Source organism: Anopheles stephensi, chromosome 3 (assembly GCF_013141755.1).
Source record: "Anopheles stephensi strain Indian chromosome 3, UCI_ANSTEP_V1.0, whole genome shotgun sequence".
Classification (NCBI taxonomy): domain Eukaryota; kingdom Metazoa; phylum Arthropoda; class Insecta; order Diptera; family Culicidae; genus Anopheles; species Anopheles stephensi.
This window is the reverse complement of record NC_050203.1, coordinates 27,203,383-27,221,056: the sequence shown is the minus strand read 5'-3', so window position 1 is coordinate 27,221,056 and position 17,674 is coordinate 27,203,383. Positions and strand designations below refer to the sequence as shown.

General features: G+C 43.3%; 1 protein-coding gene across 1 annotated transcript; it reads left to right on the top strand.

Moving 5' to 3' along the window:
* Positions 1–9,460: 9,460 nt before the first annotated feature.
* Positions 9,461–16,728, top strand: LOC118511516. The gene is made up of 5 exons (XM_036054699.1): positions 9,461–9,786; positions 13,617–13,684; positions 13,758–13,958; positions 14,993–15,121; positions 15,188–16,728. Exons 1-5 carry the CDS (start codon positions 9,766–9,768, stop codon positions 15,978–15,980), a joined length of 1,212 nt encoding a protein of 403 aa, XP_035910592.1. The 5' UTR covers positions 9,461–9,765; the 3' UTR covers positions 15,981–16,728.
* The last annotated feature ends 946 nt before the right edge of the window (positions 16,729–17,674 follow it).

The window sequence follows — 17,674 nt, the reverse complement described above, 5'->3', positions numbered from 1 at the left end:
TGACGTCGGTTAATGTCGTTTCATGAAAATGTGTGTGTGTACTTCGATGTGAACATACCCCATCGATGTGAATTCCACATCCGGTTCTATCCCTCTTCTATCTACCTGCCTGCCTTTGCCTGCCCCATATGCGAGACGAACCGCACGTCACAAGCAGAATGTAGCGTTTGTTGTAAAAATTGCAATTTTAAATTGGTTTTACAAACGTTACCTTTTGCTCCGGGACGTACCCATCACAATTGCATTGCTGCTCATGCACAACCATGTTTGAGGAAAGAACTCACCTGGCGGAGCGTGCCGCCCGAGCATGTTTTCTTATTGTTGTCTGCTGTTGTGAGATGCGAGAGCACTAAGCAAGTGAGTGTGTGTTCTTTGTTGTTGTTGATCGATGCTCTTGAAGCACAATCGCCAAGTGTTGTCACTGGTGTGTGTTTGTGTGCGAACGTGTGTGGTACGTTTCTTTCGTGACAATGATGTGATGAAAGGGAAGAAAAAACATACTTCCCTATGCTCTCGGGTGTCCGTTTCCGGTGTGTTCATGAAGGAAATGTAGTTTGGTGTCGTTCTCCCCAAAAGCTTTATGGGAAAGTGCAGTGGTGCAGGTTTTGCAGTTGCCATGGACCATACAACATTCAAATTCAAATTCAAAGTTTGAGAGCGTGTGCAGTGAGTTTTACTTGTATATGTTATCCCAATTGAAATCGGTCGTGAAAAAGAAGATAAACATTGAGGTGTGTTTGTGTGTGGCATTGATATCGTGTGTGTAATCTTGTTAAGTTGATATTGAACGAAGTTAAATAAGGCTGATATTTGGATTGAAAATTGAAAACTTGGCTTAAGTTGTGAAATAATGAAGCAAATATGAAAAGTGATATTAGTAAATACACGTTGTAAAGACTTGCAGTAGAAGCTAAAGCATCGGATCATAGCATAAACAAACTAAAAAGATGCTTTTGGTCCCGAGGTTCCAAGGGCTTCGTGGACACCGTTGAGTTCGAAAGAATCCTATCTTCCCATAAGCAAGCTAAGCACTGCCCTTCGGGGCTTGATGGATTGAGAAGGACTCGAGTTCCTTTAGGTGATGCTTCGTATATAATGTCTTCTTATGGACACAGACTTTGGCCCAGTCAGCAGCATTCGAAATATTATTCAGGGCCTTCATGATTTATTCTGCCTAAAGGACCTCCAAGAGGCATCATCGTTCGTTATTCGTACAAAAAAAAGAAAAGCGTTCTTTTTAAATGGATTGATACTTTACCTTTTGAATGACTCATGTACTTAAATTGGAGTATATTTAGTTTCGATTATCACAAAAGCACTTTAATAGACTTTTTTTATACAGTCACCCTCATGACAAGTCCATTTTTGAATATATTTATTTTTCATAGCGTGAGGCATAAATTTTCTAGGGAAAAATGGTATATTCAATGGACAAAGTAACGCGAATAGATTTATGAATTTTAGGTCCGGACATTGAATCTGTTTTAGACCGTCTCCCCCTGCTATAAGTAGAAAAGGAACCTGCATTAAAAAAAATCATAATTTTTAATGTTTTCATATTGATTCGAAAAACGTTTTTCCGTGACATTTTTTTCGAATAACGACTGAAAGGGACTGGAACGGTCTAATCTTACCGTAATGCATTGAGTATTTCTTTGCACTCGAAATAAATAAATAATTCAAAAAATACATGTTTTTTTACATCATTTACATCGCATGTTTATATTTATGTTAAAACTGAGACAAATAAAAATAAAAAAATAAAATAATGGCAAAAATGATGACATTTTCATTTTTATTGTTCATTGTAAATAAAAGAGTTATAAAGATTCTCTTCACAAGGTAAGTTTTTGTTTAGTACTTTCATAATATTCATTAGATTTTTTTTTTTGCATAATTATGTTATACAACTCTACAATCGCAGTACGGTTCATCAGATCATTTTATAGTATTTTTCTTAATTTTGATTCTAAGCGATTTTTTACTGTACTTAAACTAGAGTTTATATTCTAAATTTTATTAAAAAGAACTGGGAATTTTATTATTTCGTTAACGAAGATCCAGTGAGACAATAGATCTTCCGCAGCTTGGACAAATCTTTCTGGCTAGTAGATGGTCATACTGATCAAACAGACAGCAATAAAGTATATCTTTTTAATCTTAAAATGAAAAAAAAAATTGGTTTTTGGCAGTTCAAGATTGAGATTGAGATTGAGAATTTATAAATTCACAACATTGACTCAAAAACGATCAAATGAAATCCATTGCATTAACGAGACCGGACATTTTGTTTGATATAATACAATATTGACAATGTATAATAAAATATGCTATAACGATTATCCAAAAATTATTTTTCATGGGATGCGTTTCAAGAAATCTTCTCAATCTATATGTATTCGTTTCAATTAAGTTTGTATTGAAATACCATTAAGTTATTTTATGTTAAGTCAATCATTAAGTTCTAAAACATCATTAAGCTGTCTGGACGATTCTCAGTTTGAGCAATATACAATCAATCACTGCTACACTGCTGTATCAAGTCATTCAATCCAATTCAACCAATAATAAAGTCAAAGAAAGAATTAATAGCAGGTCCTTTAAATCCTATCGATATGAAAAATCCTTAAAAGAAGAAGTCAAAATCAATACTTTCAGCAATTTTTTCGTTTGCTCAATGAGGTATAATAGCTTATTTCAGAAAATAACGATACTGCTAGCATTTCGAAAATGGCTTCGAAAATAACTAATCCAGCATTGATCTGTTTATCTTCAGCTGCTTGTAGCATAATCAGTACCTTTCCAGATAGGTTTTGATGCTCCGATTCCTAGATACTGTAAGCTGTGTACTGACGCTGTAACCCTGCAAGAATAGTTCAAAAGATCTAATTACCCATCTACACCACTTTTGTTTACAATTGACAAATTTAAAATTTTTGTTTGCTGCCAAAACCTGGAATGTATGTCATATCGTTCAACAGTTCTGCACCTGCCACCGACATAGGATCGATTACAAGTCGTCTTCTGAACGACTGAACGACCACCGGAGCAACTTTCTACAGCCGTTAACAGCCGTGGATGAATCTTAATTAAATTCTTCTAGACACACTTCCAATCCAGCTCATCACACAATGGATGGTGCAGCTTTCTAGACGCAAGTCGTACGTTATGACGATAGGGGTTGTTTAGCTTCTGATTGGAACCTCCAGAACCGGTTTCTCAATTTTCGAAGGAAGATTTCACTCTGAGAAAGCTGGCCGCCAGCTGGCGTAAGAATGATGAAGTGCTGTAGAAGAAAGTGATAGAAACGATAGCTTGCACAAGATTGATCTTCAACAAACAGATTTTCGATTTATTTGGCACTTTCAATGATATATTTTAAAGTGTTTTTATCTCTTTTTGTTTTTTCTTAAACAAAGTTAAATTGATTATCACTAATTTACAGGTTCCTATTTTATTGATAAATTTAGCTCTCCTATGGACAACATCGACTGTTTGGGAATTCCATGCAAACTCGGTATTTCTTGGTTCTTTAGTTTATTTGCTTCCAACTCAGCACCACCCGGTTAAAGCAAACGATGATCTAAGATGATCGTCGTCCTTCACCCCAAAAACTATCATAATGAAGGATAGAATGAAAGAATCATGCATCTTTCCATCTCGGAGTGAAACTTTCTATTCTTACCGACCATCCTGTACATTCTTTCCGGACTGTTTTCGGTCTGAGAAATAGTGGGGAGGGAAGTATTAAAGGTTAATGCTCTTTTCTTGCCACCAAAGTTTTTCTTTGTCTTTTTTTTTATTTAATGTGAAGCCTTTCGAGTCATTTTCTGCCTTTTCTGTGTGTTCTATCTAGATGGTAGAAGGAAGTCGACAGTCAATGTATGGGATTTAATATTTAACCTACTTAAAAAGCAATTAAGGAGTCACAAAGCTAATAATCGGGGAAAGCTAATTTTCTTTCCAGAAAGAAAGAAGAGACTAATATTTATACGGGAGTGCATATGCAAAAGGCTGGAGAAACATCAGTAAGTAGTATTGGAGGGCCATATTCATAAAATATTCTCTCTATTTTGTTTAAAAGATTTGTTCGATTTCCAAGATTTGAAAGTAGGGTTCCTAGATTCAAGATTCTTGAATTGACATCCGTGATCCGAGAGCCAAGATTCCTCAAAATCCAGTGATTCGTGATCTCAGGGTAATCGTGCCTTCTACTGACTCCACAGACACCTGAGATTCAGAAGACTCCTACAATGCAAGAAATGCGTCATATATCGCACACTGATACGATCGGTAACCCGCTGCGGGCACGAGTCCTGGTCTATGCTGGCGGAGGACACCAATGCACTCGCCTTTTTGGTGCGGCGGGTGCTACGGACTATCTTTGGCGGTGTGTGCGAGCAGGGCGTGTGGAAAAGGTTGATAAACCACGCGCTAGATGAGCTGAGATTAGATGCAGCCGGGCTGAAGAAGCGCAGTCATGGACCGGGTTTCCTGGAAACGGATTGGACCCAAGGCCAATGGAGAAGAAGAAGATCTCATTTTGAAACACTGTGAAGAATTCTGATTAACTAGACAGTTAGACCTACTATCGTAGATTAGTTGCTAGCTTATCATCGCTCGGCTTATTTGACGTGAAAACAGCCGTACCACCTGTTTCAAGCACAAACTCCTATGTAATGGATGCAATCTCGCTTGGTCTAGGCTGTGCCGGAGATTAATCTTTCAGACGAGATTACCCTTCTGTCCATTATTAGCGTATTGTTACTACTTGAAATAATATTTACGGCTAATGAGGTGGGTGTGTGGTTTCATTATCATCTAACTATGTTTCTAACCGCTTTTAAATAATCCAACTCCAATGCGGGAAACTGGATCAAGAAGCTTTTATCATCCATCTTCCCTTAAGGGCATTTCCTTCGGTTAGAAGCAAACCATTGATGCGTGCTATTTGCGTTATCTTTGCGCAGTAACGTACCATAACCAGACTCCAGGGTAGGTCGTCTGGTCCATAACGGAATCGATCATGTTTGTTTGTTCGTCTGCACGCAATACAAACGAAATGGATTCTAGTAGTTCGATGATATCCGCCAGTTTCTCGAGTCCAGAAACTTTGGATTGTACAACGCTGTTGAAGGTCAGTAACGATTATTTGCTGCTTACTTGGAACTAAGGAAGTAGTCTAATAGGGAATAAGAATTCCATAACAGTTTCCAGTGCAACCATTAGCCAATGTGTGCATTGCACCCTTCTCAAGCATATTTTGTTGTCTGCTGCACAAATACTGATAACCCGCGTGCCCGTTGCATCCACAGTTAAAACCTCCTGCTTATTCTACAAAACCCCGACCTGTCACAGACCGGCGAGAAAATACGCTGGGAACGATTTCGTGCTTTTGCGTTCAAATGCGAATGTGAAGACGACGAAGACCGGTGGTACACACGAGAAAACGGTGAACTTGAAAACGATGAAGGAAAAAAACAACAACAAAATCGTGGAAATTCCGCTGGGAACGAACAGTGCTTGAGATAAACACGGGAAGAAAAGAAGCCACAATTCAATAGGTAACTGTTTTGGTGGGAACGAGTCTTGCATATTAGCCGACCGACCGGATTCAGCTTCTTAAGATGCCGCGTAAAGAGATCAGTGTCATCTGCTGCTGCTACTGCTGCTGATCTTCCTGGTCTGGTTGGCAAATTTCATTTAGCAGCTGCGATGGTCCGGGAGGCGAACGGGCATCGATGGAGGATGCCCGGAGTGTTTGAAAGGAAATTCTGCATATCCCCCAAAAAAGGCTGCAAGAGACGGACCGGCAGCAAACTACCGGATTTTTTTTTTGTGGCAGAAACTGCCCTGCCCTGCCCTGATGATGGTTACCTTCCATTAGCTCTTCCGATCTGGGTTAGTTGGTTGTTGAATGTTTTAACCCAAATCGGTGGACAGCGAGATGGTAGGTATATAAACCAACACGGGGCGTGGATTTTTGTTTGTTTGTTTTCGACTAAGTCATTCAGGATAGAGAGAGAAGGAAGGGTCATCTATTTGCCATACTGGAACTTCCGGAATCACAATCGGGGCGCTTTGTCCATCCTCGGATCTGTTAATCGCTATAGAGAGATTGCAATTGCTGCAGCAATTACTGAATATGCTAAAGTTTTTTTTACCCAAACGAATGGTAGTTTTAAGTGTTTATGTAAATCTCAATTTTTAAACAAATTTACTTTAACAAACATATCTGTTCCGAAAGTTCCGTAAACATATGATCACCGTGAGATCTGTCAAGCTTACATTTTATGGGAGTTAATTTGTACAAGTTGATAAGTGGTTATGAGTAATCAGTGATTTTTAGTAGTTTCAGGTCTATTATAAAAAATCATTTATTTTGGAATATGGAAGATATATTTTTCAGAGTAGTTTAAATTCAGTTTCATAATTTAATTGATTTAAAAAAAATTGCGTCTTTAATAAAAAAAATCGTCTAAGCGATTAGTGATTGGCTTTGAAACATGCTGTAAATTCTCAACATATCCCTTATCATGATAAATTAATTATTTATATTAAAACTAGCATAAACTTGCTGTTCACTAATATTGTTTACTATTGATTTAAGTAACTAAAAAAAATAATTTTATTGAATTTATCAACCAAAGATAACTAAAGATTCGCTCACCTAACTGTGACCCTCATTTGAATACAGCTGGAAAACATTAGCGAAATACTCGAGAAGGATTCAAAGTAACGGTTAAGGTAGAAAAAATATTCCAGAAAACCTTTTAGACTTCTTCTTCTTCTTCTTTGGCCTAACGACCTCTTAGATCATGCCTGCCATATCTGGCTGACTAGACTTATTGAGACCGCGTAGTTGGATAGTCAGTTCAGAAGGGATTTGAACCCCGGTTAGACCATTATTTTAGTATATTAGTAAACGTTTGATGTTAATCATTTTGGCTAAAGTCTGAATAGCCAAATTTTGTAAGTCCTATAAAAGTTTTATTTTAAAGTTGTCAATAAGTCTATCAAGTCATAAATGGCAGGCATGATCGAAGAGGTTCATAGGCCAAGAAGCGTTAGAGAATATAGTTATTTGAGGCGATCCGGTAGATGAGTCACTAGCGGTACCATTCTTCACATGGCAGGACCGTGTTTCAAATCCCACCCTGGCCGCCTCCCTGTCCTGCGTACACTATCCTAGTTGCGGGTAAAATCAGAAATCGCAAGCCAAAACCCCTCTCAAGGTTGTGTAGAGCCTCGTAAGAAGAAGATCATAGTTCTCTCTAAAATGGTTATCCGTTACACAAGTATTTAGACTGCGAAGCTAAGCACAGAACACTGGTACAAGGGTTCCACTTAGCGTGCAACAACTAGCCAGCAAATTAAAGCCCCCCCACACCAGCAAGAATTAGAAAAAATAGAACACACTGCACGAAATAACTGCGGTTTTTTCAAATGATGAACTAACGAACAAATTAAACTGAAGCTGCATGCATGAATGGAGTCTTCCACGCAATGGGCTAAGAGAGTAGTGTTGTACTGCAAGAGCTCTATTTTAATGCCCCCTTCAATTAGCTTCAAACCGGCTCAAAACTGCGAGAACAGCAGCGTTATGCTCTCATTACGTTCCTTCAAACCTTTCTTCTTACATGCTAGCGTTAAGAATGCGTGTTGAATTTACTTATTTTTCTTCCTCCTTTTGCAGATGCGTTTGCGTGCGTAGATCGACGCAAGACGATCGTTACTCCAATTAGAGCGCAAGCACCACCGCTAAATGATTGATAGCCCTGCGGTAGCGCTAAGAAATGGGAAATAATTGCTGAGTGATAAGCTAAACCAAACTTCATTGAACCTGTTCGATACTTCTTCTAATCTCCGGTTGCCCTTAATGAAGCAATCAAACGGTGCCGATTCGACGACAGGTTTACCTAGGGCCCAAAAGTCGCGCGGGCTTAAGCTCATTTCGCTCAACTATTGCACAATTCTTCCGCAAGCTAAACTGGCAGAGAAGATCACCGTTTGTTCACTGTCCGTGGCTTAGTTGTACTAGGCAGGGTCGACTTTGCTTAAGATGCATCGATAACGGTCGGTGGCTTGTACCGGGGAAGGGTGGGCAGAAACTATAACTGTAATGTATATTTCAACCCGCTCAATTCGACACGCTCTAAGTACACACACCCCGGGACGGTCGGCATATCCGGATAGGGGTGGGTAGGCTTAAGGGAGGAGGAGGAAAAAAGAAGCGTATAATCTTATTTTCTGTTAGCGGTAGTCTAGCGTTTCCCGTAGCCGTCGGTGATAATTAGAAAAACAAACTAATCCATTCGCGAACATAAAGGTAAACCCGGAAAAAGAATAGCCTCTTCAGGCGGGTTCGGATTTTTTCTCTGTAATCGTTCCGGATCTCCGGAACCGGGGGAATGTTTTGTTCAAGAAGAACCATTTTTATCAAGATATCTATGACCACTACTTATCATTACACTGTCATTTGAAAAACCAGAATTTGTTGGAAATGAGTTTGATTGATGGTACATAACGCAGATGCAAATTATGTGGCTTTAAACAACCCATCAATGCATTCTTTAATGTGTGTTGTGTTCTACTTTTTTATTTAAATTTAACATCAAGCAAGCAATACTGTTACTGACTTTACTCGACAGCCACTTGCCTTCTTCAAGGGATCAATTTCAAGGGCGTCTAATCGGGTGAAGAAGAGGACGAAAGCTCGAACAGGTAGAAAACTTGACACTAAATCATCATCAGCACTGCTGCCCGGGCTGGGCCTGGCGTGCGTGGTCCAAGCTTGATGGTGAAGCAGTAAAAAACAAAACCTGTCAAGGTCCTCTCGTACTGCCCCGAATGGCATCCGCGCACTTGCCACACACTTCCTTTCGATTCGAAGCCACAGTTCGAGCTGGGTGAAAGCAGCACAAAACCGGGCGAAAAAGATTCTTCGATGCGATGAGCGATCTCCATCCCTTCAGGTGTGATCAGATTCTTACCCGTTGTTGGGCTAGGCTTTCTCCAAAGCAAAAGAACCCGGAAAGGAGAACCCGTGTTGTATAACCTGCGATCGAGAAGCGATTCCAGTGGTGGATCGTATAGCGTAGAAAAAGTAGCCAGTTCTTCTGCCACGCAATCAACTGGTCAAGAGAGAGAGAGGGAGAGAATATCACGTCTTCCATCATAAGAAAATCGCTGGACACGGCAAGCAAGTAAGAAGCATGCGTCCGGACCGGGAAGAATCAGTGTTCCTCTTTTACACGCCCGCCTTGCAGTACTGTACTGTAAAAGCGATGGGAAAAAGAAGAAGCAACGCACGGAATACCGGAACGCATTCGGTATGTGCTTGCTTGCTTGCCTTTCTTTCTTTCTCCTGCAACTCTCCATCGCAGGGTGGGGACTATCGGGTTTGCAGGGTGTGGTGGAGTGGAGTCTCCGTTGGGTTTTCGTGTAGCTGGCTGGCTGGTTTGCTGACAGTTTGGCGCAGATCTTCCCTCGCTGGACGCGCCAGTACGATTGTAGATCCCGACCAGTGCAGACGCGGTGGCACATACAAGTGCCCTGAGTGCCTGAGTGTTTCGGTTCAAAGTGTTCACTTCCGGTGATCGTTCGTTCATCGGCAGCCATCGTGATCAAGAAGTGTGGTGGTGATTCTACGTGAGCTAGAGAAAGTTCTGGTCAATCGAGAGTGGAAAAACGGTCAGCTAATTGTCTAAAAGAAGTTATCGTTGGTGGGTGAAAAACTTGTCGCCAGCTCAAGAACTGCAAACGATGAAGTACCTAGTGTTTTTGGTAAGCATATGATAGACAGTACAGTGAGATGCTGCGGGGAATATTTAAGGAGGACACAAAGAAACTTTGTGATTTCCCCAGGATCATCTGACGAAGAGATATACCCCAGACTCTGACCATCAGAAGTCCTATAGAAAATGGGAACTCTTGAACTTCGAGAATCGCGTCTGCTTCCCGGCCTAAGTCGTTGAGAGTTCCGAGAAGCCCCAAGAGATTCTTTACCACCTCCTAACCGGATTGGCTTGCGACAGGTTGCATCAACAACAGCTATTGAAAGCAGCAACAGCACAGTGCCACTTCCCAGGCATTCAACGCGCGGGTGTGAGAGATTTTCTCCGACCAATTTCCTGCCTGTGCCTAATAATTATGCAAATAGTGTTCTACTTTCCTGCAACGACGACCCAATCCCCCCCCCCCCGGGGAATCGAACACCGCCACGATGGGATTTATTTCCATGCCGTTGTCTTGCTTTTTTTTTTCTGGTGTTCGGTTCGTCTGTTTCGTTCCTATCTTGTTTGGACTGGTGTCCCATTTCGGGTTCGTTCGGGAGGGACCTGTAAGAGAAAGTTGTGCGTCTGTCAGACCTGCCCCTGGTCGCTTGGTGGCACTGATTCTTGAGAATCGGTGCGAATATGATCGAACGAAAACGAACGAACGGACAACGATCAAGCGGCCCGGAATCATTATGCTTCTCCTGCGCGGAGGTGGTGGGTTCCCGTTTTTGGTAGCCCGTGTGCGTCATCGTGATGACGCTTTCGATTCGGGGGTTTTTGTGATAGCTTGTAGAGGGCGAATGGTGTATCTTTCATCTACTTTTCCAGCTTTCTTGTGGGAAAATAAGAGATCATATTAGCCCTTTTGAATGGGTTAATGAGCAGTAAAGTAGATCATTAGTTGGTACATATGATAACAGTTCTATACGCTCCGTATTAGGATTTCCACATTCGCCAACGATCGATCGTGGCAGTGTGTGAGTGTGTGTGCGGAATTCCCCCGGTATGTCGAGCGCTTTTATGCACGGGGTCTTACTGCACGCGTTGAAATGTGTTTGTAGGTCAAGCCTGAACCGAAGAACTGTTAGCTCTGCTTTGGCTCGGTATGTGTCCGCCTGGCTGTTTTTGCCCTTGCTGCTACTGATTCACTTTAATTGATGAACCTTTTCTGCCTTGCCTGCACAAATTGTGGTCTCCTCCTAAACAGCGGGTTTACCGGTTTACAGGTTCGACCCAGTAATGAGCAACCCGAGCTTACATTTACCTGGCGTAAGCTTACGGATCGGCTAACGATCGCTTCCCCCCTTAGAAATCGCACGGTTTACGAAGCTGTGCAGGAATCCACATTCTAAACGGTTCGTTAATAGATAATCAACCTTTGAACTGAAACCAATCGCCAAAACAACAGTACGGTTGTTTTTCGACCAAGAACCGTTTCGTGTGTCGAATCGCAGAAGAAAGCTTTGGGGAAATGGAAAGAGATAGAAAGATTTTGTCGGTGGGAGATGATTGCTGTCGATGGGAGGATGAGACGTTAATGACGAAGCCATGACGAAAGTGGGAGAATTCATTCAGTTAGGTTCGTCGCTTATTTTTTCGGCCCTGTGCCATCGTGCGCTATCGAGCGAGAAGCGTTGAAGTCTTTCGTTCGTTCAAGCTCGTACTCACCCCGTACGCAGCGTGCCCGTTCTGTTGTGCTATCGCTGCCTGGTTGATAATTACAATATTTAACTTTTGTAGTTGATCTCCAGGTTCAGGAGTATCACTTCCAGCTTGATGATCAGCTCGATCGATCTGTTTTGTTATTATGATCTTTCAAGTTGTTTTCTCTCTCTCTCTTCTTTAAAAACCCCTTAAGGAAGGGAGCACTCCAAAAAGAAAGCATCTCGAGCTGTTTGGACTCGTGCTCAATCTTACGATCGAGTGCGATCAGGTTGAAACCATTCAACTGCTCCACGAGCTCGAAAACAATCGTCCGAGCGACGAGTGTGCTTATGCCAAGCTGGTTTTGCACTTCACGCAGAATAACAGAACTTCCGAAGGTGCGAAGAGCGCATCGCAGGAAGCGAAGTGTACCGAGGTTTCTGTGCTCATTTCGACTGTACTTGCCCATCCCCAAATATAGCAGTTCCGTCGTACGGAACGGTCTCTCAGCGAACGGAAACGGGTCGGAACGTTCAAGAAAATGGAACAGCGTACACACGCGCACGTACTTTTTCCGCGTACATTCCCGGCGAGAGCGTTCTCCAGTAGAGCGTTGGATGTTGATTTGTATTACCGGACGCAGCACATAGCAACTGGATCGCATGGTCTTTTGCATCGCACGTGTGTCGATAGATACATGGGAGTGACTTCGGAACGCTTCTGGTGCTGCATAAGCTTCGAGCATCCGACGGAGCACCTTCCCTAGAGTGCTGTGATCCATTTCTATCCATTTCTGACTCCCGTTTGTGCAACTCCACAGCTCAAAATAGGCCAAAGAAATCGGGGTTGATATGCTATAAGAGCTTTCCTCCCTTCGGTAAGATAGCGGCGTCGTCTGATTGCACTTCACAGTAACCGGTAATTGTATCGACCGATGAAATGGCCTGTCGTCCTCTTGAACGTTAAACGGGTTTTTCATTTACGACACCTTGCAATCGATGTTCCTTGCAATTATAAGCCTATCAACGGGAGGAGCACTAGCTAATGAGCAATAGTAGTGCGCCTATACGAAATGCTGCTTGGAAAGGCGGCCGGATAGAACTAATCTTTTTACTCCGGCAGGTTTGGCATTTCAGTTTCTCGACATCTCGCCTTAAATTAGGACATGCTAACGCGGGTACTGATTGGGTACGGAATTGACACTTTGTAACGGTATCGGCACGGGGATAAGTCACACGCGGGCGCGTTTGCAAAGGTGGAATTTGTGCGAACGAGAAAGTCGGTGGACAATATTTTATACTTTACGGCCCAATTTGCATACACGTTCCCGTTTCGCCGGCCAACAAGGGATGGAATGTCCGAAAAAACCCCAGAAGTTTTGACGATACTCCTGAAAGTGAAGCGCAGACATAGCTGTTTTCTGAATGTATAAAAATTGGATCTTTTTTTTTTTGGAACTCAAAATCAATACGAGTACGTACACAAATTTCACCCTCGTCGCGAACCGGCGGTGTAGAAAGTGGCAGTCCGGCCGATGTATCTCATCCTGACAAAGATCGGCACGCGTTTCTTCGCGGTGCTTCAAAGTGAAGGCGTAAAATGGTGGTATTGACTTTTCGAAATGCGCGATTCTGGGCATGGTTTTTTTGTTGGAAGCAGATAACCACAAAAAATGGAAAGGAAGAAACTCGCTTACCCCGGGGAAGTCATTTGCAAACTGAGTGCGAGAGCTCTCAATTACAAACCGGCCTTGATTGGCTTTGGCACCGCTATCACACCGCATCGCAGCAGGAAAGCAGCGATTGATGCTGACCAGCAGAAGAGATCGATCGGCTGGACTAATTTGCCGCCGGGGCAACGGTGTGATAGTGCGCGCGCGCGAAAAGCGTATTAAGCTAATTAGGGCACTGAAACGGAGAGTTGCATTATGAGCCTTTAATTCACTCTCATGTCTCTATGGCATGGCAGGTGCGTGGGCCATCCCGTGCATGAATCGTGAAGAAGATCGAGTTTCCCTTTTCTTCCGTCTGTATCTGCAGAGGAAATTGCTGTCGATATTGAGCGGAAGATAAGAGACAGCTGTAGCAGCTGTGTTTGATTTCTAATGAGATTTTAGCGAAACGAAATGCATGAATTGAGAGGAAGATTTCGATGCCAATTAACAAATGACCTTTGATTTTGCTTTTTTCACAGCTATTGTTTGGATGTCAAGTACTCATCAGGGGTGATGAGCTGTTGGACTCCGAGGAACCACCAGAGGGGTAAGTGATGCCGACAATAGATAGCAACAGCTCGACAACCTTTCTGTACCTTTTCTGCTATTTTGATTTGCAGCTACTATGCCTTCATAGAATCGCCTTCTGCCGTTCCGCCAAAGGTGCGATCGCCACCGTACACGCACATCAACATTGAGTGTAAGGAAGCGACCAACCCGAAACCGTACGTGTCGGCCAACAATCTGTGCGGAGATCTGAACAAGGGAAAGATTCCACGGAACCCGATGAAGCAAAATGTGCTGGGCGAACCGTACCCTTTGTAAGTATTTGTGGAAAAATCGTATGCATGACTAAAAGAACTACACTCAGAGACTTTATACTTGGCTGCTTGAGGACTCTAACCAGAGTTGAATTTTTAACCTCCTCATGGAACTCGACGTTACATACTATAGCTCTTGTTAGTAGAAGGTTTAACGAGCACACGGAAGTTGGTGGAACTACACCACTATTTAAGAAGCGGAAAAGACCCTTATTAAACATTAAATGGTATTAAATGATTGGTTTTGGTTTATTTTATCTTAGTCTACTATACGAGTTGCTTGTAATTTTTCAACAGTATAGATGAGGCATAGATTTTTGATCGTGTTAGTCATATTTTTGAATGAAAATTATGTAGTTGAACATTCGGAAGCTGCTTAAGAGCGGGTTAACAGTTCCAGGACATCTAGCTGCGTTACTAATTGCTTTGGAGAAGTCCAGGCCAAAATGGTCTACAAAAGGCAATTCATAGATATGGTCTTACTATCAACATATCAGCCTATCAGCTCTATTATTAAAGAAATTGGAGTTCGCTAGTTACTTCCTAGCCATTGTGCATAGCTCTTTATAGTATCTTCTATACCCTGGAGTAAAGTCAGAATTCTTGTAAGACCATAACATACGTCAGAAGCTGAGTAGGACATCCTAGGGACTTTATCGGTTCACGTAGTATGCCCAGTAGTCAGAGTCTCCGATCATATGGTGAGGAAGATCCTGGTCAAGATCGGCATTGTTTTATAAAATACTGAGAGCCAACATTACTCAGTTATGTCGAGTTAATAGTGAAAAATATCTTTCTGACAATGGGTGTATCGTTGATTGAAGAGACTCATAACTCTCCTCGGTAGTAATCATGAGAGTCTTTAGGTAGGTCCTCATTTGGAGGACTTGTTCCAACTAATCTGTCGTCAAGAAAAAAGCCCAGCTTATCAACAAGATCACCTTCTCGGTGCCATAACTAGTCTTTTTTCTTGTTGTATACATTTTATCCTATTCAACGCTGTCAATCTAATTTCTTTTTCCTGCTCTCACCAGCGAGCTAATCCGCAACCAAACGCTCAAGTTCCTGTCCAAGACGTTGCCCGTCCTGAAGGCGGATGATACACTGCCGAAGGTCACACAAATCATTCCCGACGAACCTGTGGATCAGTTCGATGATAATGGGTAAGCTTGATCGTGCCCCATTAAGAGACCGTTTTCTGTAACCCTGTCCCTATACTAACGCTTCAGCATCGGTCGCCGAATGGGCAAATCGATGCGCATGGAGGAGGAACGGCGCGCCGAAGAGGATGCCCGGGCACCGCGCAAGTTCTGCGATGGTGGCGGTGTGTTCTGTGCCCTGTACCGTGCCATCCAGGGTGAACCGATCAGCAGCAAGCTGGTGGCGGAAAGGCGCGAAGAGGCAGCCGCCTATCCACCGCCACCCCGCTACGAGGGCCCTCCGACGCCCTGCCCGGCCAAGGTAGAGTACGCGACGCCCGTGTTTGCCAAAAACTATCAAGGCTCGTGGCGCTACGTGGTACAAATCCCGTACGAAGGTTACTTCACGCAGACGGTCGAAGTGACGCGCTGTTTGCAGGCCCGCTGCCACTATCTGGACGGTGGCTGCCTATCCTCGCCACGCTGGGTCAGCTTGCTGGTGGCCGAAATCTTTTACCCGAACGCGGAAGAACAGGTGACGGCACCGACGACGACCACCACGACGGCTCCCTCCATCCAAGACTTCCAGGCCTACCAGCAGTATCTGCAGAAGCGGGCCGGTCTGCCTACGGACAACGTGTACGAAAGCAGCATCAACGGCAGTCCACACCAGCAGCAACAGCAACAGCAGCAACAGCAGCAAGCTCCAACTGCAGCCGCCTCTACCGCCAAGGCAAATCAGCACTGCGATGGTCACGATGAAATTGGATGCTTCCAGGTGCGACTGTACTACGATTGGTTCCTCATTCCCGGCTCGTGCAAATGCTGGCGACCGGACTACTTTGCCAAATACGTGCGAAAACGACCATCGCCGGACCTGTAAGAGGGGGCTGGATGCTTTAGCGATGTAAGATGCCTACGACACGTAACACGGATCTTAGACAATGCCCTAGGATCGAACGGAACGGGCTGACTGAAAGGTTGGGCAGATTATTTATTATTTATTTCAAACTACGACGAACGCGGTGGGCTTGTAATACATACGTTACTGCCAAAAATAGTAAGACTGGACTGGAGCAGCACGGTGTATCGCCCCGCAAAAAAATAATACACTTGCTTTTTGGGGGCAATCGAGAGAGAGAGAGAGGGAGAGAGAGGGAGCGAGGCAACAATCTAGGCGATATGTTTGTAAGAGCTGCACACGTAGCTCGATAAACTAGCGAGAATCGGCAATGAATCGGTTGTGGTGTTCTTCTACCTACATCTTTTTTTTTAAAGTACTTTATACTCGGGGAAAATCAAGCTTCACGGTGCAGCTGCAGCGCACTTTGGTAGCCTTTTCGGGGCTGCAAACGGAAACAGAACTAGTAGCCTTTTCTGTTGGGGCGGCTATCGCTTCGCAAGGTTAGCAGCACGCATTGGCACACGGTTCAGCAGTGTGGCATTTCGTCTAACTAACCTTGTGGATACGTGTGGCGTGACCCTAAAAAAGAACTTTAAAACACAGCACATGAAACACACAGACACACATTAGCGTTACTTTTACTATGTAAATAAGACGTAAACCCTTTTAAAATATGATCGTGATTTTTTTTAAATAAACGGTTTATGACGTACAGTGAAAGAGAAAACGATTACAGGGAAGTTTTTGAAGACGAGAAACAATTACTGTAATTTATCGATCGTTCCAATCGGTTCAACTTTAATGGATCCAGCGAACGAGCTTACCGTGCTCCCCCGGTCAAACAGCTAGCTTCTTAAAGTTTATTCTCCCTTTTTCACACGAACATGGCAAGAGTGAAGGTAGCTCAGATGTCTCGGCTGTCGTCTTTTTTATATAATCCTCCGGTATGGTACGGTATAAGGCGATGCATGATCGGATGACTTCGTGAAAATCTGTTGAAATAATGGCTTACTTTACCGCTAACTGAGACAAAGCTCAAGATCCATGGTCGGTGCTCCTGAACCTAGGGCCTCAGGCCCCCTGATGCTGGATTGCGATCATTCATTGTAGTAAAACATTCAGAACAACAGTAACTTTTTGGTCAGACTTGGTCTTTTTATTCTTGTTATTACTGCTGTGGTCCTTGGGTTGTGGGTTCCTGAGGTTGGGGACGTGGTCGTACGAGTCCCCTGATGATCTTGAACGCTGGGCGTATCAGTTTGATGAGCTTGAATCGACGACCGTTCATCGTCACCTCCATGTTTGCTTCCTCCTGGGTCAGTCCGGAATCATCGTTGGAGGCTGGCTTGTCTTGCTCGGCGGCGTGAACGATGCTGAACAGAGCCAGGAAAGCGACGAATAAGATAGCGATCTTCATGTTGGAGAGATGTGGTAGTTAGGCTAGGTAGCTGAAACTCAACTTGTACTAAGGCAGATGTCGACAGAGTTTTTATAGTAACATTTCCCAGCAAGAATCCCAGATGTTGGAAAACCTTGAAAACAGAAGACGGATCACAAATAATCTGGATCCGGGAGCGTGATTTACGTCACCCGAATCAGTCGATCGCTCTGGAAGCAGGTATTATGCCAGTGAAAATCATCGTCGAGTGTCAATAATACTGCTTTATCAACAA

What these genes read in the sequence shown, in the direction of transcription:
- LOC118511516 (XM_036054699.1), top strand. Translation starts at nt 9,766, where the DNA reads ATGAAGTACCTAGTGTTTTTG. An exon ending in TCCGAGGAACCACCAGAGGG is followed by an intron (nt 13,685 to 13,757) that starts GTAAGTGATGCC and finishes TTTGATTTGCAG; the next exon opens with CTACTATGCCTTCATAGAAT. An exon ending in GATCAGTTCGATGATAATGG is followed by an intron (nt 15,122 to 15,187) that starts GTAAGCTTGATC and finishes CTAACGCTTCAG; the next exon opens with CATCGGTCGCCGAATGGGCA.